Source organism: Cervus canadensis, chromosome 29, assembly GCF_019320065.1.
Source record: "Cervus canadensis isolate Bull #8, Minnesota chromosome 29, ASM1932006v1, whole genome shotgun sequence".
Lineage (NCBI taxonomy): Eukaryota > Metazoa > Chordata > Mammalia > Artiodactyla > Cervidae > Cervus > Cervus canadensis.
Genome location: NC_057414.1, coordinates 47,002,408 through 47,030,307, shown reverse-complemented (window position 1 = coordinate 47,030,307; position 27,900 = coordinate 47,002,408). Strand labels below are relative to the sequence as shown.

General features: G+C 60.2%; 1 protein-coding gene across 3 annotated transcripts in view; it reads right to left on the bottom strand.

Annotated features, from left to right (window-relative positions):
- The window catches only part of SHANK2 (SH3 and multiple ankyrin repeat domains 2), a 560,095-nt gene that overhangs the window by 291,813 nt on the left and 240,382 nt on the right, over positions 1-27,900 (bottom strand). For 2 of the 3 annotated variants that reach the window (XM_043452087.1, XM_043452088.1), the window contains 2 exons: positions 12,442-12,757; positions 1,035-1,204 (listed from right to left, as the gene is read on the bottom strand). In XM_043452087.1, coding sequence (XP_043308022.1) covers positions 1,035-1,204; positions 12,442-12,757 — 486 coding nt within the window. Of the gene's footprint in view, positions 1-1,034; positions 1,205-12,441; positions 12,758-16,654; positions 16,886-27,900 lie in introns of those variants that run through there. The other variant, XM_043452089.1, reaches the window with a different exon arrangement.

The window sequence follows — 27,900 nt, the reverse complement described above, 5'->3', positions numbered from 1 at the left end:
AAAAGAAAAAAATACGCGTGGAAACAGCAGAGTTTAAGCATGTTATTTCCGAAACTGAAAAATTCACAAGATGGATTTAACAGAGACAGGACGTTTCGAAGGAAAGAGCAAGTGAACTTGAAAACAGACCCATAGCAATGACCCGAGGTTAAAAAAAAAGATGGGAATGAAATGAACAAAGCCCCTGGGACTTGTTGATACCACCAGATGGTCAAGTTTGCAGGCATCTGGACCAGCAGAAGGAGCTGAGAGGGAGAACGGGGCCCAGCTGTCCTCGGAAACATATAAATCCAGGTGATGTTGGCCAGATGGCCGCACCGTGTGGAGGAGGAAGCAGGTCACCGCCTGGCCAAGGCCAGATGGGTTGAACTTGACCGACTGAGCCTGCAAGGGGCGCACTATGCTGCCTGCCACGCGTCTTCTGGAAGCTTGTCCTCCAGCATCGGGGTGGGGTGGGGTGCGCCCTTTCCTGCTCCCCTGGTGAGCTCAGCTGCCCCCACATGGACACCTGCACCTCCGACCAGGACAGCAAATTCTCCCTAAGGGCCTCACACACCTCCTCTCCCTGGGAAACCATCACTGGCTCCCCAGGACCCTGGGAACAGAGTCTGACTCTTGGCATGCATGAGGCTTTTCACCTCCATTTCCCAGGATGCTTTGGGCATCCTTACATCTCACCTTGGAATGCCGCAGGCCCCCAGGCTGAACCAGTCTCCTGATGCCCCTCCCGGAGCCCCAGGACATGTCTGAATCCGTCCTGTGCTCGGCCCAATCCCCGCACCACCCACCCCTGAGGCCCTGTCGACGCCTCGCCCGGCCCTCCCCTGCCGTCTCTGCAGTGGACTCCCATGCCAGACAGGCACGAGCCAACCCTCCCGATGGACATCAGAGTCGCCGAGGCCCATTCGAATCCCCTTTCCGCCCTCTCAGGACTCTGTGTCTCCACAGGGGGCCCCGTGGAAGCAATGCCCTGGGGGTCAGCTGAGGCCAAGGCACCCCGGTGACCCCGCCCCGGAAGCAGAGTGGACACTGACCTTTGACCCTGTCGCCACGGTGCAGGGGGATCTCGCCATCGACCTGGGGTTGGTATGGCTTGATGACAACGAAGAGCCTCCCAGGCACCGCACTGTACAGCTTCCTTCTGGGCCCCGGGTACTCGAAGGCAGACAGCGTGTCCTTGTTGGCTCCTGGTGGGAAAGCTGGGCTGCGGCATGGAAAGGGGGACAGAGAGAGAGGGGGTCATGGCCTGAGACGTGGCAGGGACGCTGCAGACCCGCGGCCCGTCCCTTCAGGACAAGCGTCCAGCCCCGAGCAGTCACAGCGGAGCTCCGGGTTCTAGACGGGGCTGGAGACATGAAGACGCATTTGTGGTTAAAAGACGCAGGTAATTCCAGCAATCCCACCTCCGGGAAGGTACGTAAAGAGTGAAAAAAGGGTCTCGAGCAGATGTCTGCACACCACGTGCACGGCAGCGTGATTCTCAAAAGATGACCCAAGTGTCCACTGATGGATGAACCGAGGCCCAAAATGCGCTCCATCCACACAGTGGAATGTTGTTCAGACTTTAAAAAAGGGAGATTCTGTCACAGGCAACACCCTGAATGGAACCTGAGGACGTTCCGCCACTTAAGGGAAGCCAGTCGCAGAAGGACAGGTAACGCCTGACTCCACCAGGACAGGCAACCCGAGCAGTCAGATCCATGACCAGGATGGGTGCGGGGGCGGAGCTGGAAGCGAGCCTTTAATGGGGACGGGGTTTCGGCTTCGGAGCAAGTTCTAGAACGGATGAGAGGACAGGTGCACGACAACGTGAACATTCACGCCACTGAACTGCACACCTAAAGATGCTTCCGGTGGTAAATGTTACGTGCATTTTTCCATACAGAGACTCCAGCGGAGCGGCAACTGAGGCAGGCCCTGGGTGTCTGCCATCTGACCCATCTCACTCTAAGTGCCAACCACGCTGGGCGAGGCATCACCCAGAATCCGCTGGCACAAGGTTTCACCATCGCGGGGCAGGCGGCCCCGCCCGACTGCCCCGGAGACATTTCACAAGTGGGACTTGAATGCGTTCCTGTTTTATGTGAGTATTTTACAAAGAGCGTGTGTTTCCAGAGTAACTTCCGGGCCTGACACTGAGAGTGGATGCCTAACTTAACGGCACAGCGGTGGAACGAGAGAGAGAGAGAGAGTGAGGGAGAAGCTCAAGCTCCCAGAGAAACGTGCAAAGTGGTTTCCGTAACGACAGCCCCGGCTTTGTGACGGTGACGGGTGACCAGGGCTGACTCCTGGGAGGGGAGGAGAGCACGCGCTCATCAGCGGTGACCTTCAGGAGTCACACTGAGCTCTCCTTCGGGGGGAGGGCGGTCTTCAGAAGAGCCACACGCACGTGGATGAATCTGGGCAGGGATTTATGGAGGATGCTCCAAAGCTTCCTGGAAAAGCGTTCATGTCCGGCTGGCGTCCTCCCAAGAGGGCACCCCGCCCGTGATAGGGATGAGGAGGATTAATAACCCTGGGGGCAGAGTCCCACATCGGGGAGCCACATCTGAGTCTCAGGAGCGGCCCACCCATGTCACAAATTCATCACCATGAAGGGTGGGGCCCCTTACCATGCTCCTCCACTCAGACGACACACACCATGGCCTGGGAGCCCCCAGACAGAACCTTGAGCTTTCTGCAAGGTGTGAAACAGGCTTGCAGGGAAGCTTCTAGAACACGACATGACCACTCACTTTGGAGATTTAATGTGAACCCCCCGATTCCTTTTGGGCTTTGCTTTACCCACGTCAGCATTCCTGATAAATAATAACATATGTTGCTTTTCGCTTGCGAGAATTCACGGAAGCGTGACGGTGCTGTATTTTGTTGCGCTTCTTATGTTTTCGCTCAAGGTCATGACTTTGAGAGCTAGGCATGGAAGGGAGCCCATGTCTACACATGTGACATGCTCGCTTGACACCATAATTTATGCTTGTCAGAGGAGGGGGACTGACCGCCAGCTCTGCCAGCCTGACCCCAAAGCCCAGAGCCCTCCCTAAACCACTAGAGCAGAGGGCAGGCGCGTGACCTTGGCCGGGTGCTCACCCGGGCTCAGGGCAGAGCAGTGACAAGCCGCAGCCCCGTGTCCGCACGCCCTCTGTCCCCAGGGATGCCCCTTCCTCTGCCTGCCCCCCCACGCCAGGCTTCTCTGACCAAGACGGAGGTCACAGCATCCTGGAAAGAGATGCCCGTGAACTTTGCACCAGGCAGCTCCAGGCGGCTTCCTCCTCCCCCTCCACCAGGTACAGATCAACGCACAGATGCAAAGATCCACCCGGAGGGTCGGAGGCTCCCTCCTCACGGATGTCACTGACCCCAAACACCCCGGAGCCCAGAGCAGCAAGGTCCGCAAGGGCCAGGTTGTGTGACCGCCTCTGGTCCAGAGGTGACAGCTGGCAGGACGGCTGACTCACTGAGAGGAAGGACAAGCTAGGCCCCCTGCCTGCGGTGGGAAAGAACCCGGGAAAAGCCCGAACACTCAGAGTTCTCTCTGGAGAGGACGGCCCGCCTGCCTGCCTGCCTGTTGGGATGCGGATCCATCCATTCAACCTGCCTCAACTCAGCCTGACTTGGGGCTGGGACGGAAGGCGGGAGACCGCGCCTTCACTATGAGGGGCTGAGCAGCACCAGGCTCTCCTCTCCTGCTCCTGTGTAGGGGGAAGGTAACCAAGTCCTGGGAACCAAGGGGACTCAATTCCTCAGGAAGTGTCTCCTGGAGCTGCTCCACCTAGATCCAAGGGTTTGGAAGAGGCTTGGGGTCAGCAGAGGGTGGGGGCTCTAGGAGGACACCCCGCACCAAGCTCAGAAGCCCTCCTCGCCCCGGCCTCCAAAAGTTGTGCTTGGATCTCCCCTGATGCACCTGCCACGGGCACTGAGCGATGGCCGAGTGGGGTCTGCTGCGTGGGGCTCCTGGGAGGATCCGAGGGAACACAGATGGAGCCCACCACCCCAGCCCCCACCAGCTCTGTCACTGCAGCTTCAATAGCAGTTATCATATCACCCTTGCATCTGACTGTCCATCCATCCACCCACCCATCCATCCATTCCTCCACCCCATCCATTAGGCATCCACCCATCCACCCATCCATCTATCATCCATAAGCTCACCTATTCATCCATCCACCCATCCCATTCATCACGCATCCAACCATCCATCCATCCATCCATCCATCCACCCACCCCATCCATCACGCATCCAACCATCCCTCTATCCATCCTATCCATCATTCATCCAACTATCCATCCATCCACTGACCCCATCCATCATGCATCCAACCATCCCTCTACCCATCTACCCATCATCCATCAGCTCACCTATCCATCCATCCACCCACCCACCCCATCCATCATGCATCCAGCCATCCCTCTATCCATCCACCCATCCATCCATCCATCCTTCCATCCATCCACTCACCTCATCCATCATGCATCCAGCCATCCCTCTATCCATCCACCCATCATCCATCAACTCACCCATCCATCCATCAACCCACCCCATCCATCATATATCCAAGTATCCATCTATCCATCCATCATACATCCAACCATCCATCTATCCATCCAACCATCCATCCATCCATCCTTCCATCCATCCACTCACCTCATCCATCATGCATCCAGCCATCCCTCTATCCATCCACCCATCCATCCATCCATCCTTCCATCCATCCACTCACCTCATCCATCATGCATCCAGCCATCCCTCTATCCATCCACCCATCCATCCATCCATCCTTCCATCCATCCACTCACCTCATCCATCATGCATCCAGCCATCCCTCTATCCATCCACCCATCATCCATCAACTCACCCATCCATCCATCAACCCACCCCATCCATCATATATCCAAGTATCCATCTATCCATCCATCATACATCCAACCATCCATCTATCCATCCAACCATCCATCCATCCATCCTTCCATCCATCCACTCACCTCATCCATCATGCATCCAGCCATCCCTCTATCCATCCACCCATCATCCATCAACTCACCCATCCATCCATCAACCCACCTCATCCATCATACATCCAACCATCCATCTATCCATCCACCCACCCCATCCATCATGCACCCAGCCATCCATCCATCAAACCACCCCATCCATCAGGCATCCAACCAACCATCCATCCATCCTTCCATCCATCCACTCACCTCATCCATCATGCACCCAACCATCCCTCTATCCACCCACCCATCATCCATCAACTCACCCATCCATCCATCAACCCACCCCATCCACCATGCATCCAACCATCCATCAGGCATCCAATCACCCACGCATCTATCCATCCATCCAACTATCCACCCATCCATCCAGCTATCCATTTCATCATCCATCAACTCACCCATCCACCAACCATGAATCCAACCATTCATCCATCCATCAGTTACCATCCTCTATCCTTCTTACCACTTATACAAACACCACCTATCTACTCTTCCATCCAAATTTCTAAAGAACCCTGCCAGAGCCGAGCTGATCACTTGCCATCAGATGCTGAACAAGTCAGTTAACCTCTGGAAGTCTCTGTTTCCCCATCTAGTAAGACAGGATGATCTGGTGAACCCGAGAGTGAGTCAGCAGGAACCGCTCTGCACAGGTGTCGTGTGAACACCCGTGCCATTACCACTCTGCCTTAGCTGAAAAGTGGGTGATAAGATGCATGTGTCAGCCAGCTGGTTTCAGCCGGCTCCAGAGTATGTGTCACTGGGCAGAAAAGTCAAAGCAAACACGGCTGTAGCCTGGGAGCATCAGTCCAAGCCCAGGAAACTTTTGCTTAAGAACAGGAAGAAACTGGTCCTTGAAGATCAGCGTGCGCCCATGGTTCTAGGTACCAGCAGTGATGTGTGGTCCCACACAGATGCTGAAGCATCTTCCCACTCCAGGCTAATCTGAGCCTTGTAAAGCCCCATTTCACAGGTGAAAAAACAGAGGCTCCATAAATAATGGCTTAGGCACAGAGATATAGACCTGACCTCACATCCTGGCTCGCTGACACATCCCAGGGCTGCCTGCAGGCTCCCCGCTCTGGGCTGGGATCTACCAGAAATTGGGTGTCTCCCAGGTTCCAGGCTCACACTGGATGGGGGGACAAGAGGGTGCTGGAGGTTACCAGTGGGAGGCTCTGGCAGAGGGTGGCTTCCAGCACAAAGCCCTGTCCCGCTGACAGTGTGTCTGAAGCATACAAGTTCAGACCCCACGTCGCCCCTTGTACCGTCAGCATCGCCTCCCTCTCCGCCTTCAGGCCGGGAAGAAGCGCTGAAGCCCTCAGCCTGCACGTGGCCCCAGGCACCTTGGCCCCTGCTGGGCTTCTGGGTCGGCCCTGGGGCCCATACCCCACACTCCATGGCCTTCCCACGCGGTCCTGAGGAGTGCTGCAGGAATGAACAATGACTGGACGCCCCATCCTTCTGGCCGGGGCACCGTGACCTGGGGCACGCGTGCACATTGGAGGCTTTCACGGACTCCAGAGAAGCGGGAACCGCTGTGATGTCAGAGGTGTGCCCACCTTGGGGCCCGCTGCCTGACACCCCCAGGGGCCCCCGGCCACCAGTACTGGGGTGCTGCCTGCTTGTACCCCCAAGGCCACCCCAGCTCCAGGCAGCAGGGGGCAGGCACCTAGAGCCCCCGTGGGATGGGAACGGTCTGGAAGGTGCCTCTTCCCTTAAAGCTTCCTCCGGTCTGCTCCGGTCACCCAGGATGCCCTGCCTCTCCCTGACGCCTGGCTGGCTCCTCTCTCCACCCTGGGGGGCGGCCCCCTCACCCCAGGAAGGGTGACCTGCATGAGCTCTGACTCTCGGGGACTCTGTTAGGGGCTCCCCGTCCTCAACGACAGCTCTGGGGCATCCACCTCTGTACCAAAGGCCAGTCTTCCTGTGCGTTCGTGCCCCCAGCTGAGAGCAAACCCCGAGTGTCAGCCGTGTGGGGGAGACCGAGTGACAAGTGAGGGCAGCCCGTGGGCGCCCGGACCCGATTCCCCAGCAGGCGGGAGGCACCCGCTCCTCCGGGGCGACGCTTCCCTTGGGGCCAGGGGCCCAGCACATCATGGACCCCCTACTCCTGATGTGCGGGTGACGCGCCCCTAGCTGCCTGGGTCAGGCGGCACGGCGAGGGGTCAGGGGACAGCCCGGCTCACCCCTGCCTGGGTCCCCACCCCCTTTCTGGGTCCGCGTGGCCGAGGGAGGGAGCACCCCGTGGTTCTCACCGAGGAAGCCAGGCCCCCGCGCCCTGGGGGCGCACAGCTCTGCCCTTCCGGTCCCCGTGTCCCCAGGAGCGGGGCGAGGCCGGCTGCAGATGAACAGAGATGTGCTCCAGAAGGACTCCAGGGCGCCCCTTCACCCCTCAACCTGCGCAGTGGGGGAACAGCCCCTGGAAGGGGTGTGCAGGGCGGGGCAGGGGCCTGCCACCCCGGGATCTCCGGGAAGCCCCGCCCGGTCCGCACAGCCCGATCCAGGGAAGGAAGCAGTAGGGTGCGAAGCGGACTTGGCTGAGCCCCTGCCGGGGTCTGTCTGGCGGCGGGAGCCTGGCCGGCTCTGCCCCTCTGTGCAGCCAGCGGGCGCTGCTGTCTCCCCGTGGGCGGGAGACCCGGCCAGCGAGCCTACCTGCCTGCACGCAGCGGGTTTCCTCTCTGCTGAGCCGAACCCACCCGGGAACGGCTCCTTTGACCAGAGGGTGGCCCGCACGCTCCCCGGGGCCGGTGAGGCCAGGGCGGCCCTCAGGACCAGGGCCCGGGCTTTGCAATAATGCATCAAGAGCTGCTCCGAGAACAGGACAGCTGGGAGGGGTCCTACTCCTCTCCATGCCCGGGGGCGGGTGATGATGGAGCCACCGGCAAAGCTGGTTCCCAGGGACCTGGACCGGCCATGCCAGCGGGCGCCACTAGAGGGCGCCTGGGGCAGGTGCGCGCAGAGCCTCCAGGTTGGGCAGGACGCCGGCCGGGGCGTCAGGGACACGGGCTCCCATCCGCTCTGGACAGCTCCTCCCTCTTCTGCTTGGCACCAGGGTCCGCTGGCCCTCGAGAGTGGTTCCCGGGGGAGGCTGACCCCGCCCGGGAGGCTCAGCCAGAGCCGCAGGGGCCCGGGGATGGGTGAGGGGGGCTGGGACGGCGGGGGAGGCCGTCTGCGCCTGAGGTTGGGCCCGAAGCTGGTTCTGGCCACACAGCGGCCCCCGTCACACACCTGGTCGAGGCTTCCGGGGCCTCAAGTGGGCACCCAGGGCTGTGCCTGTGGGGGGTGCTGAGTGGCCAGCCTTTCCGTGGGCAGCGAGAGAACAAGGGGAGAGTGTGGTGGGGGGCAGCCAGAGGGGACCCCCAGGTGCTCGGGACTCGACTGATCTGCCGCGCTCCGCCTCCTCTTAGCCCAAGCCGCGCCGTCACCAGGACGACCTTCCGGTGCCCGCCCCACAGCGGCTGAGGGTCTTTCAAGGTGTCCGTGGCGACGAGGACACGAAGTAGCACATGCTCCTGGATGACTTAGTGAGAGCCACGACCTGATCCGTGGCAGCTGCTACACTCAGCTTCAGCCTCGTCACGAGTCCATTAGACCCTCTGAACACACGAGAAGACGAAGGCACGGGACGGCCAAGCGACTAGCCTAAAGTCACACGGCAGGAAGGAGACAGCTGGACACGACCAGCGATTTGGCGGCTACCCACTGAGGCAGGACCTTGGGACAGAGGGGTCTGTGGGGGCCCGGGGCTCTCCCCGCCACGACCGGGGAGTGCCCCCAGCCCACCTCCAGGTTCTGCGAGAGCCAGAAAGCGCTCTGGGGCCGCCTAGGCCCCATCCGGAGGCCCCGTCTGTCCCGGGAAAGCGCTGGGCCCTGAGTTGCCACCCCCTCAAGCCCCCGGGGGCTGCACCGCGGTGCCCGCACACAGGCCCTCCATCACTGGGCGGCGTGTGTGGCCACTTTCACATCTGAGCACAGGTGTGAAAGCAGACAGCTTGCATGCGGCTCAAATGCCACCATCACCCTGGCGGCCCCAGGAGCCAGGGGGCCTGGCAGGTTCCCACTGGCACAGGGGGGTCCTGGGGGCAGGCTCCCCGCCGGCTCCTGTCAGGACGCAGCGGCTGTCACGGATGAGTGAGCGGTCCTGAGCAGATGGACAGGTGCCAGGCAGGCGCTGACGGGCTGGGGAGGGAAGGACGGGAATCGGCCGGGAGGGTGGGGCGGGCTGGGCCGGGACCACAGCCCTCCCCGACGGGGACGGGCAGTCAGCTGGCGTCAGTGCTGAGAGCCCCGCATCCCAGCAGCCTCTCTCTCCCGGGGCAACCACAGCCGGGCGACAGGAACAGCCGGGCCAGGCGCCCCGCCCCCAGGTGGACACAGAGCTGAGCGCGGCTACAGCCACTGTGGACCGCGGGCTTGTTACACGCGAGGACCGGCACGCAGTCACGTGTTCCGTCTTGGGAGCAGCCAGGGAGCCGCTGCGTTACGGTCCTCATTTCACAGTCGCCGAAGAGGACGCACCAGGTGTAAGTACGTGGCCCCGCAGGAGTCCAGGGCAAATGCTCAGAAAGCCTCGCGGCAGGCACTCAGGACAGGCTGGGGCTGTGACCATCACACACGCATGTGCACACAGGCACACACACAGACATGCATGCACACCCAGACACAAACGCACACACGGTCCATGCAAACGTGCGTACCATCACACCCAACACACAGAGGCACGCACGAGGCACACCCAGAGACGTAAGTGCATCACACACGCATGCACGTGCTTGGACATAAAAAGTACCGGAAAATGCACACACACAAACACACGTGCATCTAAATACAAACACAGGCACCCAAGCGCACACGCACACAGTGACAGACACACACAGACACACCAGCGCACACGGACGCACGCACACACACGCACACACACACACACACGCACCCCACACGCGGACCTCAGGGACAGCCCGACGGGGCGCTGCAGCATGCGATGCTGGCCTCTCTCCACAGCAGTGTTTTCTTTGCAGCTTTCCCAAGTCCCCGGCCACCCTGCCTTCAGGATCTTATTAGATTTCGTCCTGGAGGAAGGGGACACACTCTCTTTAAAATTACAGCCATAATTCCAGCTAACCGTGTGAAGTGGAATTTGAGGCCTCAGGGGAACCCTTTAATTCAGCTTTAAGTGGCTCCCGGAACCTGGCGCTTCTCCCTGGGGTGACTCAGAGCGAGAATCTAGACCAGAGCCAGGAGGGCTCCCGGGTCTGAGGATGAGACGGCAGGGGGAGGTGTGCATGGGTCCCAGCGCCAAGGTGCGCCTGGGGGGTGCTGGCACCCAGGGGGCAGGCTGGGACCCCGCCGGGGGGCCAGGAAACTGGGGTCCCCACGGGCAGGCGCTCCCCGCACCCACACAGCTGCAGCCTGGACTCCTGGTCACAGCAATTGGCCTTCCCCCAGGACCACCTGGATCACTGACCCCTCCACCCAGACTCCTGGTCCCCCTCCCAACATCCCTGATCGGAGCTGGGGGTGTGGCATCAGGAAGGACGCCGGCTGGCTAGAGGCACCGCAGGCAGGCTAGGCGAGCCCAACTCAACGGTGTGCGGTGGGACGGGGAACCGGGTCACCGGGCAGACGGCTGGACCAAAGCGGGCACTCGCCCCTCACCAGCCACGGAGCCAGGCCCAACACACAGTGCATCAGCTCTCCCGGGACCACCGAGGGTGAGGGCAGCGCTCAAGAAGGACAGAGTCTCAGGACCTGCGCCGGCTCCAGGACCCGGCCTCAGTGCTCTAACCTGGGAAATGGGGACGCAGGGTCTTCCCTGGAGAACGAGTGGGGTGAGCCGAGGCACGTGGAGCAGCGTGTGTCCATGCGACACTGTGGCGGGGCGGGGGTGAGATGTCAGAGACAGCGCTGCTCCAACTAGCACTGAGGCCCTGGCCAGCAGTCCACCCCCAGGAGGTCTCAGCCTGGACAGACAAACGCCGGGGGCCACGCAAGGAGGGGGCGGGTGTGCCCATGAGCTGGAGGTCTGGGTGGGACTACAGCGCCCCGGCTGGCGTGGGAGATGGAGCAGGGGAGAGCCCAGAGCCCCAGCGAGATGCCTGGGGGGGGCTGTTCACGCCTGGTCTGGCCTTTGCTGGCCTTATCTCCCCGTCTAGAGAGGGGACAGGAATGGGGTTGCAGCCCCTGGCTGCTTCAGAGTCTGCTGAGACACCCCCTCCCCGTCCTCATCCCTGCCTCACGGGCAGACAGATCAGGACCAGGCAGGGCTGTCACTGCACTGGCCGGGGTGCGTCACACCCTCAGCTCTGCCAGGGCGCCTCGGCCATGAACACGGGCGCTCACCCAGGCTCAGGAGCATGCACGCTGAAGCCTGGTCCGGGGAGAAACCCAAGTGTCCAGCGACAGAGGGACAGATAAAGAGGGTGCGGTACACACACACGACACACGACTAGGTCATAAAAGAGAACAAAATAACGCCATCTGCAGCAACCCGTTTTTGTTTTTTTTTCTAAATCGCTTAGTCCTGTCTGACTCTTTATGACCCCATGGACTATACAGTCCATGGAATTGTCCAGGCCAGAATACTGGAGTGGGGTAGCCTTTCCCTTCTCCAGGGGATCTTCCCGACCCAGGAATCGAACCAAGGTCTCCTGCATCGCAGCAGCCTGGATGGACCTAAAGATGATCACAGCGAGCAGGGTCGGTCAGATAGGCAGACGCCGCACGGTATCACCTACACGTGGAACCTGAAATACGGCACCAGTGAACCTGCCTGTGAAACAGACTCACAGACACAGAACGGACCTGTGGTTGCCAGGGGCAGGGGCGGGGTGGAGGGGGAACCTGGGGCTCGTGGAGTGAACTTGAAGACAGAACGGATGAACAGCGAGGCCCTACAGCGTAGCAGCGCAGGGACCTACACCCAGTCTCCTGGGATGAACGTTAGTGGAGAAGAACATGCAGAGAGAGTGTCTATAACTGAGTCGCTCTGCGGTACGGCCGACACAAACACGACCCTGTAAATCAACTCTATTCCAAACAAAAACCCCCCACACGGCCCCTGGAGGAACTCGCGGCCCAGAGCGGGCCGGTGCCCTTAGCTCCTTCTCCATCCACACTTCACTTTTAAGTCCCCGAAGCTGACGCACAAGGAAATGAAACAGCCCCGGGCACCCGCCGCAGCCCAAGCTGCCCCAGGAGCCCAGGGGGCACCCTCCCTGCCCGGTGCAGTCACTGCTCTCGGGGCAGTCTGAGCCGGGGCAGAGTGGGGCTCTGACTTTCACGCGTTCCCAGCGTCCGCGTTAGAATCAAGCAGGCGTCCTGCTCAACCTCTGGTGGCGCCCCGAGGTCCAGAATCCAGGGCCCCGAGCATAGAGGTGTCCCTCTCCCCGGTCCCCCTGGACCCGCTCCCCTCCCGTGCCCCCCACTGCCCAGGTCGCTCCTTACCCGACGTGCCAGGGCTGCCGGGGCCTCTTGGCATCCTCGCCGGCTCCGCCCAGCCTGTTGAGCGAGGGGGACCGGCTGCGGGGCCCGGGGGTGTAGCTCCCGAGGGTCTTGGCAGCCCCGTCGGCCTTGCTGGGCGTCTGCTGCAGCAGCTGGGGCGAGAGGCTGAGGTGGGAGGCGGCCGCACAGACAGCCCAGTCGGGCGCGCCGGCGTTGAGGTTGTTGTCACTGTTGGATCGCAGCAGGAGCCGGGGGGCGGCCAGCGTGCTGGGGGGCCGCCGCCTGCGGTTGGAGTACGCCGGGGCCTCTCGGAAGGGCACTGGGTCAGAGAGAGCGGGAGATGCGGGTGAGCGCGCATGGCACCGTCATCCAGGAGGGGTGCCCGTCCCCCTCCCCCACAGCTGCCCAGGACACGGACGCTGCGAGCTCTGTGCTGAGCCCCCGAGGGTGCAGAGCTCGCCCCAACACAGAAGCAGACACGGGTGGAGGCAGGGCGCGCCCCCGCCTTGCACAGAGGCTCAAGCCAGTGCTTGACATGGAAGGGGCTCGGGTCCCACTTCCATCCATGTGGCACCCACGCCTCCAGCAGCCCAGAGGCCGTGGATGGACTGGCTGCCCTGGCTCACAGCAAGGACGGGTGGACACGAAGGCAGCCATGGAGTTCCTCCTCCTCCTCGCCGCGACCTGCACTGGGGGTTGGATCGTGTCCCCCCCGAATCCCTATGTTGGAGGCCTGACCCCGAGCATCTCAGAATGTGGCTGTCTTTGGAGACGGGGTCTTTTAAGAGGTGATTAAGGTAAATGGGGTCACTGGGGGGCCCTAATCCCACAGGAGTGGGGTCCTTGTAAGAAGAGGAGGTCAGGACACGGACAGACAGAGGGACTGCCCTGTGAGGACAAGGGGAGGAGACAGCCATCGGCACGCCCAGCAGGGAGGCCTCAGGAGGACAAGCCCCGCCCACACCGGGTCTGGGAGTCCAGCCTCCGGGACTGGAGACAGGGAATGAGCCGCCCCGTCTGTGGGGCTGTCACAGCAGGCAGGGCAGGTGCATGCGGCTCCCTGCCTCTCCTGGTGGGAATCCATCTGCCTGAACCCCAGCGTGCTCCTTTCTGCACCCATCAAACCGGGACTCGGCAGCAAGCATCGAATAGGAGGCGGTGGACACACCTCGCCACGCCTTTCATGAAGTTCTAGAGCAGAGGCAAGCCCCTTGCCCTGTGATGTCAGCCCAGCCAGGGGCTCAGAACGAGGACACGGTCCTCGGGGACCGCGAGGGCTGGAACCCACGTGGCCGGCACCCCGGGTTTCTCCGAGGGCTGGAGCCAGAAACAGAGTGTCCTTTCCAAGTGTGTGCGTGCTCCGTCGCTCAGGCGTGTCCGACTCTTTGTGACCCCATGGACTGTAGCCCACCAGGCCCCTCTGGCCTGGGATTCTCCAGGCAGGAATATTGGAGTGGGTTGCCATGCCCTCCTCCAGGGGACCTTCCTGACCGAGGGATGGAACCCATGTCTCCTACATCCCCTGCACTGCAGCCAGATTCCTTGCCAGCCGAGCCACCGGCAAAGCCCGTCCTTTGCGAGAAGAGGCATCTAAAGAAACCCAAGCCTCCGGGCTGCAGGGGAGCAAGACAGCAGCCACGACAGGCAGCAAAGAACACGAGCCTCCCCGCGCTGTCCCTCCGAACACTGGACCGCAGAGCGACAGGAGGACACGCCCTCCCGGAGGGCTGGCTGGGACGTGGGAAGGCCAGCGTCTCCGAGGAGAAAGGCGAGCTCAGGACCGAGTCCCGCACGGTCCACCGCCCCGGCTGCCCGAGGTCAGAGGTGGTGAAGTTCGTCATGGAAACCAAGGACAGCTGCACCCCACCCAGAACCTGGGCAACCCCCTGCTGCCGGCCACGCTGGAGGGCTGGGCTCACGGGGATGGAGGTGGTGCTGGCAGAGCTCCACCGAGACAGCTGAGATCCAGCGCACCCTTCGCTGCCTCCCTGGGAGGCAGGACCACCCTGGGAAAGCAGACAGGCAGCCAGCCCGGGGAAGCTGCATGGAAATGGCACGAGGCTTCCCAAGGACGCACACTCGGAATTCACATCTTGGCCCGTCATGAGAACTTGGAAGTGACCCACGGGGGAGGTCATGCTCTTTCCAGCAGAGACGCCAACCTGCTTCCTCTGAAGGCCGTCTGTCAGGGCAAGGCGCACCATCCCTTGCATCTACTCCAAATTGTGCAAAGCAAAGGATCTCTTCAGCGCCAGCCCGGCCAGCAGGGAGACAGGGAGCAGGAAGGGCGTGCTCCGTGGACCCCCATCTCTGGGGCCGGAGAGGCTGCCCTGTCCAGGGCTTGGCCCCTGGGGAATCAGTCCAGGTGTTCTGGGGGGAAAGTCTATTTTAGGGAAAAGTCCGGAGTTTGTCTTTGCCGGTCACTGGGGAAACTAGCCCCGTGTCACTCCCGCTGTCAGCATCAGATGGCGGCCAGAAGACTTCTGGAAGAACTGAGGGTGACTGGAGCCCCGTCCGGCAGAGGGGCGAGGGGACAGGAGCCCTCACTAGGACGGCGGATCCAGGATCTCAGAGAGCGATGCTCTTCCTGCCGAGATCGTCAGCGGCAGGACCACAGCACCTAGAGGAAGCCAGCCTCTCAAGCAGATGCTCGCAACAGAGCCCCCTCGACTTCCTGGCTCATCCTTCCTGCGCCCACCCGAGGACAAGCCAGAGCTCACGCGGATGGAGGCGGGGGTCACCCCAGCTCGGAGGGGACTCCCCCAGACCAGGAAACACTTGCACTCCATGATGCGAACTCATGCTGAGGCTCCCAGCTTCCCTGACCTTAGAGTCAGTTATATTTTTCTGATGGATATAAGCGAGTACAAACGCCCTTGATGGAAAGTGATGGAATTTGGGGGGAGCCCTGCCAATAGCTAAGACAGACTCCTGAGGGGAAGCACAGTCTAGGGGAGAAGGGAACAGAGTGAGCAGAACACCATGCCCCCAACAGAAACACCCATGCTGAGCACATATTATCAAGATCAAAGTCCCAGAAGGTGAATCTGGGCTCATCATGTAAGCAAATGTGCTCAGACAAAGGCTGTCTTTCTGTATGTTCCTGAGAACCAGGCAGAAGAGGTCTTTCGGAGAGTGGCAGCAATTCACGGGGCGGGGGTGGGAGGCGGCTGCCCTTGGAAGATTAAGGGATAAAAGAGCTGGGACTTCTGCAAATACGTTTTGCCCCAAGGAGCCAGTGAGCCACTCAGCTGGACTCTCATAGGTGACGTTTCGGTGAACATTCTAATGAACGCTATCTCACTGAATTACCAAGATTCACATTAAGTTCATTTCCTGTGTGGTGTAATTGGAAATTTCTTCCATGTTTCTTTTTTGGCTTGGGCTGGGAAGTATCTCCTTAATTCCTCTAACCTCACATCTTCATAAACCTCCCGGTTTCATAAAATGAGAGCTCCCTGTCTTAACCAACTAACCGGAACCCGCCGTGGAAATGTTGTTGCTGTTTTATTTTTTTTTAATGTGCAAAGGGTTAGAAATAACTCTTTTCCTGTCTGAAAATGATTAATATTCCACCCAACTGTTTCCTTCTTTCAGGCAATCTGCAAACTCTTAAGTGGGTGGATATTTTCTTAGCTTAGCCTTCCTTCCATGCATGTATTTATATGTTTCTTTTCCACAATACAAATTACCCAAGGTATGCAGAAAAGCAGATGCACTTTCAAAGTCTGCCACAGTGCATTTCCCACCCGCTCCCCGAAACCACAACCCGGGGATGGGCAAGGGACTCCGAGCGGCGGTTCTGAAAGCGCCCACCTGGCAGGGGCTGGGGCTCCTTGCCCCTGCCTGGGTGCTCGGCAGCCTCCAGGCAGCGGACAGATTACAGCCAAACTTCCTATTTTCCATAGGACTTAGTTTCTTAACAGTTAGGTTCTGGATGCACGAACGATGCACAAGCTACATTTCTGCAAGGGGCTGGAGACTTGGGCGGGGGGAGGGAAATGAAACCAGCACCTTCAAGTGGGTTAACAGTCCAGACCAACTACAACAAAGCCTGATCGCCCCCCAGAAGTAATTACTCCCTTCACATGGCAGGAATGAATGAACCGTCAATTTTAGGAGGACCCGGAGTCCCCGGCTCCCCCCCCACCCTCGCCCGGGTCGGAAGCTGCTTTTTCCCATGCACTCTGCGCCCTAAGGCTGGCTCTCCGCTTACCTTCCTTCTTGGTGAAGGCATTTAACAAAGACTTCATTTTCCCTCCGACTTTGGCAGCGGTCCGCTCATTATATAACCTTCTCGACTGGGAGGAAGGGAAGGGCGGCCCGGCCCCTGGGCGCCGGAGCAGTTTGGACCCGGGGAGCGGCGGCGGGCGTCTGGCCACTGCCTGCCTCCGAGCATAGCTGGGCAGGCCAGACCCAGCGCGCTGGTGACGGAGCCCACCCCATACTCGTCTGTCAGCTGGGAGCCAAGCGTGCGTAGACTGAGGCTGCTCTCAGAGCCCACTGCCGCTCCCCGCGCCCGTCATGTGAGCTGCGCTCCCCTGCTTTTGTGATAAGTACATCGGGGAGGAGGCTCGCAGGCGGGAGGCATCGGTGAGCCCCGAGCCCCGACCATCCAAGGGCGGGCGCTGGGGCTGGGGCTGCGGTCGCTCCAGCTCAGACCCGCCCGGGGCGTCACAGCACCTGTGCTTTGCTGATTTTCATTCGAAAGAAAAAGCCGAGTTTTTCCTCGCTTTCTGCCGCCGTCGCTGCCGTTTGTCCGCCAGCAGACGTGGGGAGTCGGTCCCGGAGATAAAACGTCCCGGTTCCAGATAAGCCACGAGCCAGACCCGTGTTCACTGGGCGGTCAGGGCCGGTCTTCTGGAATCTCTGAACGTGACCCAGATTTCCGTTGGCAAGAATCAGACACAAGGACCCATTACTTCTCTGGCTCCCCCCCATGGAGGTAATGACCCTGGAGAAAACAGGATTTCCATCCCCCTTCCTAATTCTTTTTTTTTTTTTTGGAAACAAAAGAGAGATGAAACAATTAAAACTGCAGCCCAGCCAAAGCTCGCCCTAATTCCAGGCAGCTGATAAAAAGCCCATTCTGAGCCAGGCTGCACGCCTCTTACAGAAGTCCGGGAGACACACGGGAGAGGCGGCAGGGAAAAAGTTCTGCCCGCGCGGCAAACACAGAGGGCGGGGCGGTGGCAGGGAGCCCCACGGCAGGTGGCACGGGGCTATTTCTACACGAGGAGAGAGGTCTTTCCGAAAGCTTAACGGAGCATCCCAGGGAGCAGGCTCTGCCGCCTTTGCTGCTGGGGCTGTAATTAAGAGTGTGTTTTTTCGGTTGCTAAGAGAGCTGCTTCTGAAATTTGAAGGGATAAAAAGAGAGAGAGAGGAAGAATGGGACGAGACGAGGCAAAGCGCCGGGAGCCTGTAAGTTGAATTCCATATGGTCGGCTCGCTTTGTGTCAACAAAAACGGCAGCGGCGGAAGCCTTGGGAACCTCTCTCCACGGGACACCTGGGGCTGGCGGGACGTCTGTCCAGGGTGGTGAGAGCGCGGACTGGGTGCCCGTTACCAGCTGAGCACTTGAGCGTTGTTTCACTGCCACGATGCCCGGTTGCAGGGCTTAGAGCTGTCTTCAAACTCTGCCCCGGGTGACCCTCGCCCGCCACGCCGGAGACCCAGGCCACGTCTAAGACTCGCCCTAGTGGACACTCAACCACTGGTGCGTTTCACCCACGAAAACCTCACGACCTGCCCCGCACCGCTCGCGTCCCTGGGGGACAGAGCAGGTGACAGCAGGGGGCAGGCTGTCCTTGGATGTGGGTGCCAGGCTGCAAAGCTTCCAGAAGCATCTCTCTCAAATGCAGAAACCAACAAGGGGACAACCGCTCCTGCCTGGGGAGCCTGCCACTTGCCCCCACTCCCGGTGCAGGAACCGTCAGGGATCTTCAAGGTGGGGGTGTCCAGTTTACCAGGGGTGTGCTGGCTGTCTGCCCCGGCTGCGACAGGGTGCCCCCGTGACAGTGACCTGGGGGAGAGCCCCACCCCCGGAGGCAGGGGCCCTGACACATGGGTCCCAGGAAACCCTCCGGGGAGCGGGCGGGAGGCTCTGCGATGCTCAAGATGCCACCCCAGAGCGCGGGCCTCCTCCCGCGCAAAGACACTCTTGGCCTCTGCTGTTGGCAGGGAGCGCGTGCGGTCCAGGGCCGGCGGGCAGTGACCAAGCCCAAGGCTGGAAGTGCCCCCGCCGTCGCTGGCTCCCGGTGTGGACCTGGGGAGCAGGGGGTCAGGAGGAGGTGGCTTCACTGGCGCCCCCCGCAAACATCCCGCGTCTTTTCCGAGGGAGGAGGAGCCCTGGCCCCCGCGCTGGGAGCAGAGCCAGAGAAGCCCAAAGAGCATGCATCTGGGGCCCAGGGGGGACAGCTCCCAGCCCGCCTCCCCGGCCCTGCATACAGAGTGACGGTTCCTCATGGTGCCTTTGCCCACAGCAGGAGCAGAGCCTGGAAATGCCGGGCCCCCGGCTGCCCGCCCAAGAGGTGAGACAAGTCTGAGGCAAATCCCAGAACCACGAAAGAGGCCGGCTGGCCGCCCTGGGGCAGAGGGGGGCCCCCGGCTTCCGACCACCCCACCTCCAGGTTCCACGTCCCAGGGCACTCGTGGACCCGGGATGTGCAGGCCCAGGGGACAAGGCAGTGAGCAAGATGGAGACCGGCTCCCTCCCAGGCTCCATGAGGGGCAGGGTGGGCGCATAAGCGCAGCCTTTGGGCATAACAGGATGTGAGGGGCCCCGGGAAGCATCCTCAGCCCGACGATTCCCATTCTCACTCCTATTCCTCTAACAAGCAGATGGCCTTCCCAATCACCACTTCCAGGAATCCGTGCAAACGAGTCACTGAGATTAGCAGCAAGAGCTGAGGTTCTTGTGCGGACCTACTGTGCGCCTGGCCCCCCAGACCAGAAATCCTGCCGGGAGGGAGGGGGTCCATTCCTGACTCCACCCACCTCGCCCACCTCCTCCCCAAAGGCAGGCAAGCTCTCCTTGAATGCTTCCAGCAACAGGGAGCTCACTACCTGTGTGCTGGCTCTGCGCCCACGCACACCGGTCTCCTTTCCCACCACACAGACACCATTCCCACACCCGCCACATGCTGGAAGGGGAGGCCGAGGCGTTCAGAGCATAGACTTCACCCCAAGAAGTAATGTAGGTTTGGGGGTGTCAGAGCTCAGAGGCACAGCGATGGCTGAGTTTTCCTCCCATCAACGCCTAGACCCTTTGTCCTGTTGCCAGGCCCTTTGTTGAGCAACCACAGTGACCACTAGAGGCTGTGCTGGCCACATTGCTGAGGTTTGGTTCCAACTGGACTTCATTCCAAGTGAGGGGGAGAAGGGAGAGCAAAGATTCTGGTTCTGAGCTGGGCTGGGGTGAGGCGGGTGGCCAGTGGCAGTGGGTGGGGTCAGGGATGGCATGGGGTGAATCTGTCCACCTGCTCACCCACCCACCCACCCCAAAGGATGACTGAGCATCTTTTGAGTTGGGGGCCTGTTCGAAGGACAAAAAGCAGGAGGAAGGATTAGATGGAGCCTCCCCAAATCAGACAGCTTCCAGGAAGGAAGAAGGTCACCCCGGAATGAACCCCAAACTGTCAGCCGCCTGGCCTGGCCCATTAGCCATCAGCCCGGCCCCAGCCAGCCCAAGTCCGGTGCCAAGCCCTCGTGAGAGGTAACAAACCAACAATGAACTCTGCCTCAGCGCCTCCGTCCGCTCCCGCTCCCCTAAAGGACCTGCACCCCACCCACCGCCCCCGTCGCTCAGACCCGCCTCCCAAACCCTCACGGTCTAAGCCCTTCATTTGCCACGTCTTTTGACAACTGCCTGACAACAGGCTGAAAATAATTTCATTGCTCGTATAAAAAAGGCTCTTCGCACATCAGAACATTTCAAGACGCTATGAAGTCCTGGCAGGGAAGACACGCCAGGTGTTATAAACATGCCTGGTGCGAGTCTGCAGGACCGCTCTGTGGGGACGGTCAGCCCACCTCCTTCCCTGGGCCGGCCAGCAGGCGAGCGCCGGACACGGGGCCACAGCCTGCATCCAACTCTGGGGCCGGCTCTGTGTCTTACGGCTCGGCGGCCCTGGGCTGGCCAGACAACCCAGCCCGCGGATTCCCCACCTTCAAGGTGGGAACAGCCCAGCGCATTCCCGGGGTCGGCTGTGGCGGTCAGCCTTCTGGGGTCGAATCCCAGCGCCTCCACCTCCCAGCTCTGTGACCCCGGGAGAGGCACCACGCCTCTCTCTGCCCCTGTTTCCTCTTCCATTGATGGAGATACGCCTGGTGCTGCCACGTAGGAGGCGAGGAGCAAATCACTAATAATATTTACAAGTGCCTGGGTTTGAAGGTTGCCATCAATGGCTAAATAAACACATTTAATTAAAAAAAGAAATTCCGCGAGTGAATAGCAAATGAGTCTCCCTGGCCCCCACCCTGGCCCCGTGTCTGTGATTAGCCCTCCCAGGTCCCTTAGAATGCATATACACAGTTTTTTGGGTGCCACCTCCTCCAGGAAGTCTCCCTGAGGGATCCAGTCCCTGGAGAGACCCACCCCCACCCCCAGGGCTGCCACATCAGCAGTCCTTCTGGGGGGGCATTACTTGGTTCCATGGGACATCAAATGGGTCCAGTGTCCAGCTCCCCATCACTCAGCAAATGAGGTGGGGGAGTGGGCCTCCCACAGCTCTGGACGTGAGTGAAGGAACCAGAGAAGAGGGAGGCGGCCCGTCCCGTTTCCACTTGTTTGGAGTGTTCTCGGGCCCTTTTCCAGGCCCCCCAGGTGGTCTCCTGGGCTGTGGTCTCCTCCCTTCTGTGCCCCACCCGGCCTCCACCCACCCCCGTGTCTGCCCAGGTCCTGCCTGCCACGAGGAGGCCCGCCCTGCAGGGCTCTGGGTCCATCTCACCTGACGGGCAGGCGCGCGGGACATTGGGCAGGCCGGGTCCTCAGTGTCCCTGCCGTGTCCTGCCCGCCTGGGAGTGGGGGCAGCTGGGGTCATCCTGGGGCTTCCAAGGGCTGCTGTCGGGGCTCCAGGTGACCAGACGCATGGCCAGGGCTCTGACCCAGGGGGCGCACGGGCCGGGCTGGAGGGCTCTGACCCAGCTCAGGGCGGCACCGGCTCTGCAGAGCCACCGTATGTCACCAGGCTCGCTGCGGAGCTCCCAGCCGAGGCACCCCGGGCCCCTGGGAGCCACAGAAGTCCTTCAGGACCATCCCTCCCCGCACCCACAGCCAGACCGATGTTTTTCCATGAGACCCTGGCGGACGAGCCAGTGGGGCTGGGGCGTAAATGTCGCCAAGGGTCCTGCAGTCCCCGAGATGGGCGCTGTTTCCCTTCTCTTTCCGAGTGGCCTGGGGACTCACTCAGGGCCCACCTCCTCCTCCTGGCGGCGGGCTGCAGAAGGGAGAGCCGGCTGGGGTGGAAACAGGAGGGGCCCCGAGTCTATTTCTGCCCCAACGCAAACTCGCGGAGGCGGCTGTAGCCTCTTGTCAGACAGGAGGCCCGTGGGGAATGGAAAAGAGGAGAAGAAACTCCTGAGGGTCTCAGTGGCCCACCAGCCCCACGCTCCGCCTTGTCTAACAGAAGTGACAGCCTACTGCCGGGCAGGAGACCGCCGACGTGTGCGAGCTCCTCGCCCGGCTCGGGGGGAGCAGGGGCAGGGAGGCAGCGGGTCCCCGGGGGGTCTCTGGCGGGTCTGTGGGGCCAGACCTGGATTCGTCCTGCCCACTCCCCACCTGAGCCAAAATAGGAGACCTCGCTTCCTTCCCGCGTCGCTTTAGATAACTGCGATTTAAATATTAGTAGGCAACATTTCTCCATCTCACAATCATTGTTCAATGAATCATACGTTTATAAATAACAGGAGATATAAAAAGGCGTCTCGGCAATAGTGCGGGGGTTATCTCTGAGCCAGCATGGAGGTGTCTGCGAGAGGTGGAACGTTCCAGCAGCTGGGACCGCAGATGGGGAGAGGCAGTGCTCCTGGAGGATCTGCCGAGGCCCCTGGGTGGGAGGCAGGGGCACCGATGAGGGGTCTCTCCTCAGGGTGGGGGTCTCCCTTCAGGGCCGCCAGGCTCGGGGACTCCGGCAGGGGCTACGCACCAGCCCTGAGACAGGGCTCCAGGGCCAAGAGCAAGGCAGAGCAGGCACAGGGAGACGGGCTTTGGCGGTCGAACTGGGGCTGACCACAAGGAAGATGAGGGTCCCCCAGGTGCATTCCGGAAGGACCCCAGGCTCCAAACTCCGCCCCCCGTCTCCTTCCTCTGTTCAGCTTCAAGTCCTGGAGAGAGACTGCGCGCTGGGCCAATGCTCTTACCAGGCCATGTGGGGCAGTGGCTTCACAGAAAACCAGGGTGACCCTGGGGGCCCCTCTGAGAGCCCAATGGTGAGGACGCCTGGACTCCCCACAGGGGGACCTGGGCTCAGGGCGCTGAGACAAGTCAGCAGTGCCCAGCCCACTACTCAACGGAACCACCTGGAGCCCCAAGGCCAGGCACAGACACCTCTTCCAGAAGTCTTCCGGGTGCCTGGATGGTTGGGACCGGACTGCAGGGGCCGGGACCACAGAGGACCCCTGAGGTCACGGGCCGCCCACGTCTCCGGACGCGCTGGAGAGCTAACCACACAGAGGGATTTGTTGGAAGGCAGCCCCGGAGCTGGCTGGGGGGTAACCAGGGTGCTAGAGACAGAATGCTGTGTTCCCTGCATTCACGTGCTGAAGCCGGGTCCCCGGGATGACGCACTGGGAGGTGGGGACTTTGGGAGGTGATGTGATGAGGTCATGAGGGTGGGGCCCCGGGACGGGACTGTGCTGTGTGTTAGCCGCTCAGCCGTGTCCGACTCTTTGCAACACGTGGACTGCAGCTCTCCAGGTTCCTCTGCCCAGGGAATTCTCTAGGCATGAATACTGGAGTGGGTTGCCATTCTCTTCTCCAGGGGATCTTCCCAACCCAGGGATGGAACCCATGGCTCCTCGTTGCAGGTGGATTCTTTACGATCTGAGCCACACTGGTGATGGGATCAGTGCCCTCATAACAAGAGGTGTGGGAGGCATCTGTCTCTCAGCCACGACATGGCGAGAAGGCATCATCCGCTAGCCAGGAACTGAACTGGCCAGCGCCTTGATCTTGGACATCCAGCCTCCAGGACTTCAGCGAGGCACAAACGGATGTGTTTGCGGCACCGTCTGCGGTGGTTTGTGAGAGCCGCCCGACCTTCAAAGACACCACACATGGCCGACCGTGTCCTCTCCCCTGCAGGCCCCTGGGGGTCCCCACGCTGTCACGTCCACTTCCTCCATGCGCCCCCGCCAGTGGGGTGCTCCCAGCCCTGCTGGGGCCCGGAACACAGCTGGGCATCACCTCTGCTGTGGCCTCTACCTGGACTCCGTTACCCTCCCCTCCTGCCCTGCTTCTTCCAAGGCCAGCTCTTCAGCATCACTCTCCAGGTAGTCTCATCACAGAGGTGGTTCTTGCCTGTTCTTTGTAGAAGGACAACCCTCTTATTCTCTGTCTTAGCCCCATGTTACTCCTCCCTCACTGCATTCATCAAAATCTGAAATCACACCACCTGTGAGTTTGCTTACACTGGTGTATTCTGTCCACAGGGACTGAGTCTGTCTTTAAAAAAAAAAAATTCTTTCTTTTACCTTTTGTTTTAATTTCTGGCGGCACTGGGTCTTCGCCTGGCACGCACAGTTTCTCTACTTGCGGCACACACGTGGGCTTAGTTGTCTCACTGCACGTGGGATCTTAGTTCCCCGATCAGGGATCGAACCAGGTACCCTGCCCTTGGAAGGTGGGTTCTCACCTGCTGGACCACCAAGGAGGTCCCCTGAGTCTGTCTGACTCATTACACCATCACCAGAACACAGCTCAGCCTCTCACGAGACATCTGTGCTTCACACCTGCATCAGTAAATGAACGAACAGGAGGACCCACTTTCCTCCCCACCTCCTGGACTTCATCACCACGGCTTTCACCGCTTTTGCTTCACTACGTGAAACACCTGTTTCTAGAACTCTTCCCACCATGAACACTTCCTCCCCACAGTTGGAACCTCCTGGAAAGCATGGGGCAGGACAGAGGCTTTACACGAGACACAAGACCTGGCACAAAATGGGAACGTAAAAATACATGTTCCGGTTATTAACATTTCAGGTCCTTGTCTGGCCATTTGTATCTGGGTCCTCTGTTAATCGTGGTTCCCTTTAGTTACACGTCATGTTTTCCTGCTTTTTCACTTGTCTGGTTATATTTGATTCTGTATCAGCCATTGCGTTTGATATGTTGTACAGACTCTGGGCTCTGTTATCTTCCTCTGAAGAGTGTGGAGGTTCTCTAGCAGGGAGTAAGATTATTAGAACACTGTTCTGTGAAGGCACAGCTTTGATGCTTTTGTAGGGAATCTCTGTTAGCTTGGTCCTTGTGGGAGGTCTGGCTTCTGGGGCCCTTCTGGGGTTCTGGCAGAAAATCTCAAGGGTTTGCCAAACCCCTCTAATAAGACAGAGCCCAGCTTCCCATTGTCTCTCCTTGGCTCTTTGTGTTTTAAGCTACTGTGTTCCACAGGGATCCCTGGACTCTCACTTTGGACAAATAGTTCAGAAGTCAGTCAAGGATTTAGGGGGATTTATGTGCAGATCTGGGGTCTCTCCCCTCTATTTCCAGCTATTCATGCAGCCCTGACTGTGACCTCCAACTGCTGAATCTTCACCCCAAAGAAACTGACTTTCTGTCGGGGGACCCCCTCTTTCACATGGGTTCCCCCAACCACACCGAGCCCCTGACCTCCATGTCCAGAGGCAGCAGGGGGGGGAGAGGAGACTCTGGTGAGCTGGTCAACGGGCAGTGGCCTCAGAAAGTAAGGTGACGAGATGGGGACGGCGGCTGCCTCCCGTGAGCAGCCGGGGAGGAGCAGGGTGTGGGCTCTGAGGGTCAAAGCAGTGGTCGGTTCTTTAACACCAACCCCGGTGTCATCACCGCGGCCCCCCACTCTGAACGCCCACACGGTGCAACCCAGGGCTGGACCTGCTACACGTTCTGTTCTCTCTGCAGCCCAGTGAGGTGGGGCCTTTCATACCCACTTTACAGATGTGAAGACCGAGGCTCAGGAAGTGCCAGAATTCATCCAACCCCTTGTCCGTCACTCCGGGGCAGCACTGACCTCACTTGCGCCTCCATCTCAGCATCAGAGCCGGACGGCGGGCTTCCCTGGTGGCACAGTGGTAAACAACCCGCCTGCCAATGCAGGAGACACAGGCTCCATCCCTGGTCTGGGAATGGAGCGACTAAGCCCGTTCGCCACGAGTACTGAGCCGGTGCTCTAGCGCCTGGGAGCCACGACTCCTGAGCCCACGAGCTGCAACAACTGAAGGCCACAAGCCCCAGAGCCTGTGATGCACAACGAGAGACGCCCCCGCCCCACAGCTAGAGAGCGGCCCCCACTCGCCACAACCAGAGAAGAGCCTGGGCCAAAGCCAGGCGGTGGCGCCCTGACCGCCGGACGGATGAGAGCTGGGTGGGACCCGACGGGGGGAGGGCAGGGGCATCACCCGAGAGGCAGGTGATGAAGGAGGAAGCCAGCTGAGTCATCTGCGTGTATCCTGACCCCACCTCTGCTTGGGCTGTGGGTCCTGCCTCTGCTGGGCCTCAGTTTCCCTGTATATCCATAAGGGGCCGAGTACAATGTCTGCTGAAAGTCCTGGCCGGCAAATCCGAGGGCCCTGTGCAAGCATCCTTGTCTGAGAGGTGCAGAGGGTTCTCGGGGCTGAATAGCAGGATTTCAGGGGAGCAGTCTGGCTCGGCTCCCAAGCCTCTAAGAGGCACCATGGGTCATCCCGAGGTGGTCGAGCGGTGCGCCACGAAGGCCCAAGGCCACAGCCGTTCCTGGAGGGGGCCTGCCATCCGCCAAGCCCCGGTTTCACCTGTGCCGAGGTTTGGCCCTGCAACCACGGTCAGGCCGAGCCATCTCTCGGAGCCTGTGAGTGGGGCGCTGGTGATGCCCTTTGCACACAGGACCTCTCAGGGGCCCCTTCCCCTGGAAGAAGTGGGAGCAGGGGAGGGGTCTGCAGCCTGCCTGCTGAGGTCTTGCGGCCACCGTGGGCGCCTCAGGAGGCCTCCTTGCCGAGCAGAGTGCAGCACGTTTCACCGAACCAGGCAACTCCAGGGAGCCAGCGGCTCATGTCGTGCTCGGGCAGGAAGCCAAGCCTGGCCTGGAAGCTGAAGGAAGCTTCGCTGCAGAGGCCCACGAGGTGGCAAGGCCCCTCCAAGCCACACCCACCGAGCGCCGTCCTGCAGGCCTGGCCTGGGAACTGGGGGACCCGCCACAAGTCGCTGGGCTTCAAGCTTTCGTCCCTAGATTCCGACTCCGTGGGTGAGTGGCTGTGTCACCCGCATCCTGTCCCCGGGCTGGGAGGCTGGGCCTCAGGAATCCTTCCCCAGGGACCCCCAGCCTTCCTTGGGAGGGGCCACAAAGCCTCTGCGCCCCCCCGGTGACCCCCCGCGTCTCTGCTGGGGGAGGAAGCCGAGCCGCTCAGGGTCCACACATGCCCAGCCCTGCCGGCCTCCCTCCAAGTCTCTGGACTGACAGAACCTCCAGCACCGTTGTCCCGGCCAACACGTCCTCCACGGCCTCAGTTCAGTTCATTAATACTCTGCTTTAAAAGGACCCAGCAAACGCCCCATTTTCCTAATGGGGTCAGCAACCGCGCCCGTGTACCGAACACAAACTGTTCAGTCACCACCACACAGCTCTGTTTCTGCCTCAAACTGGCATGCACCTTTCCATTTTAGGGGGATGACAACTTCGCTCCCTAAACTCCGAGTCTAGCCCACCGTAGCCACGTCTTCAAGAATGCTGTTTAAGACACTGCATGTGTTTCCACTGAGGCACAGACTTGTCCACTCCCAGCAGAAAAGCTGCAGTGAGCTTGGTCCTGCATTCTGCCCTTCAAAGCAACTACCTACCGCCCCCGCCTCCCAGGCCATGCCATGGCGTGTCACAGAATATCCTGAGAGTCCACATGCCCTTATTTTATGTGATAAACTCCTTACCGTCAGGCTGGGGTAGTTTTTGGCTTTTCACTTTTATAAACATCACTGCTGAGAACATCTTGCGATTCTATTCCTAGGACTGGAATTGCCAGGTGGAAGGGCTGAAGGTTTCTGCAGTTATGGATACACTTTTGCTAAACCACTTTCCCCAAAGAGTTACATTAGTGATACAACGGGATCATTGGAAACAAGTTTTCTCTTAGAAGAAAAAAAAAAATCATTTCTGGAAGGAGAAATAAAGAAAATATGTCTCAACCAGACAATAGTAAATTAACAAACACAAGAAGACCAGTGAGCTAACAAAAGCACTCGGTGTAGGTTTCTGGAGGGGATGTGATTCTACACGGTGGGGCTCATCCATCACAGCC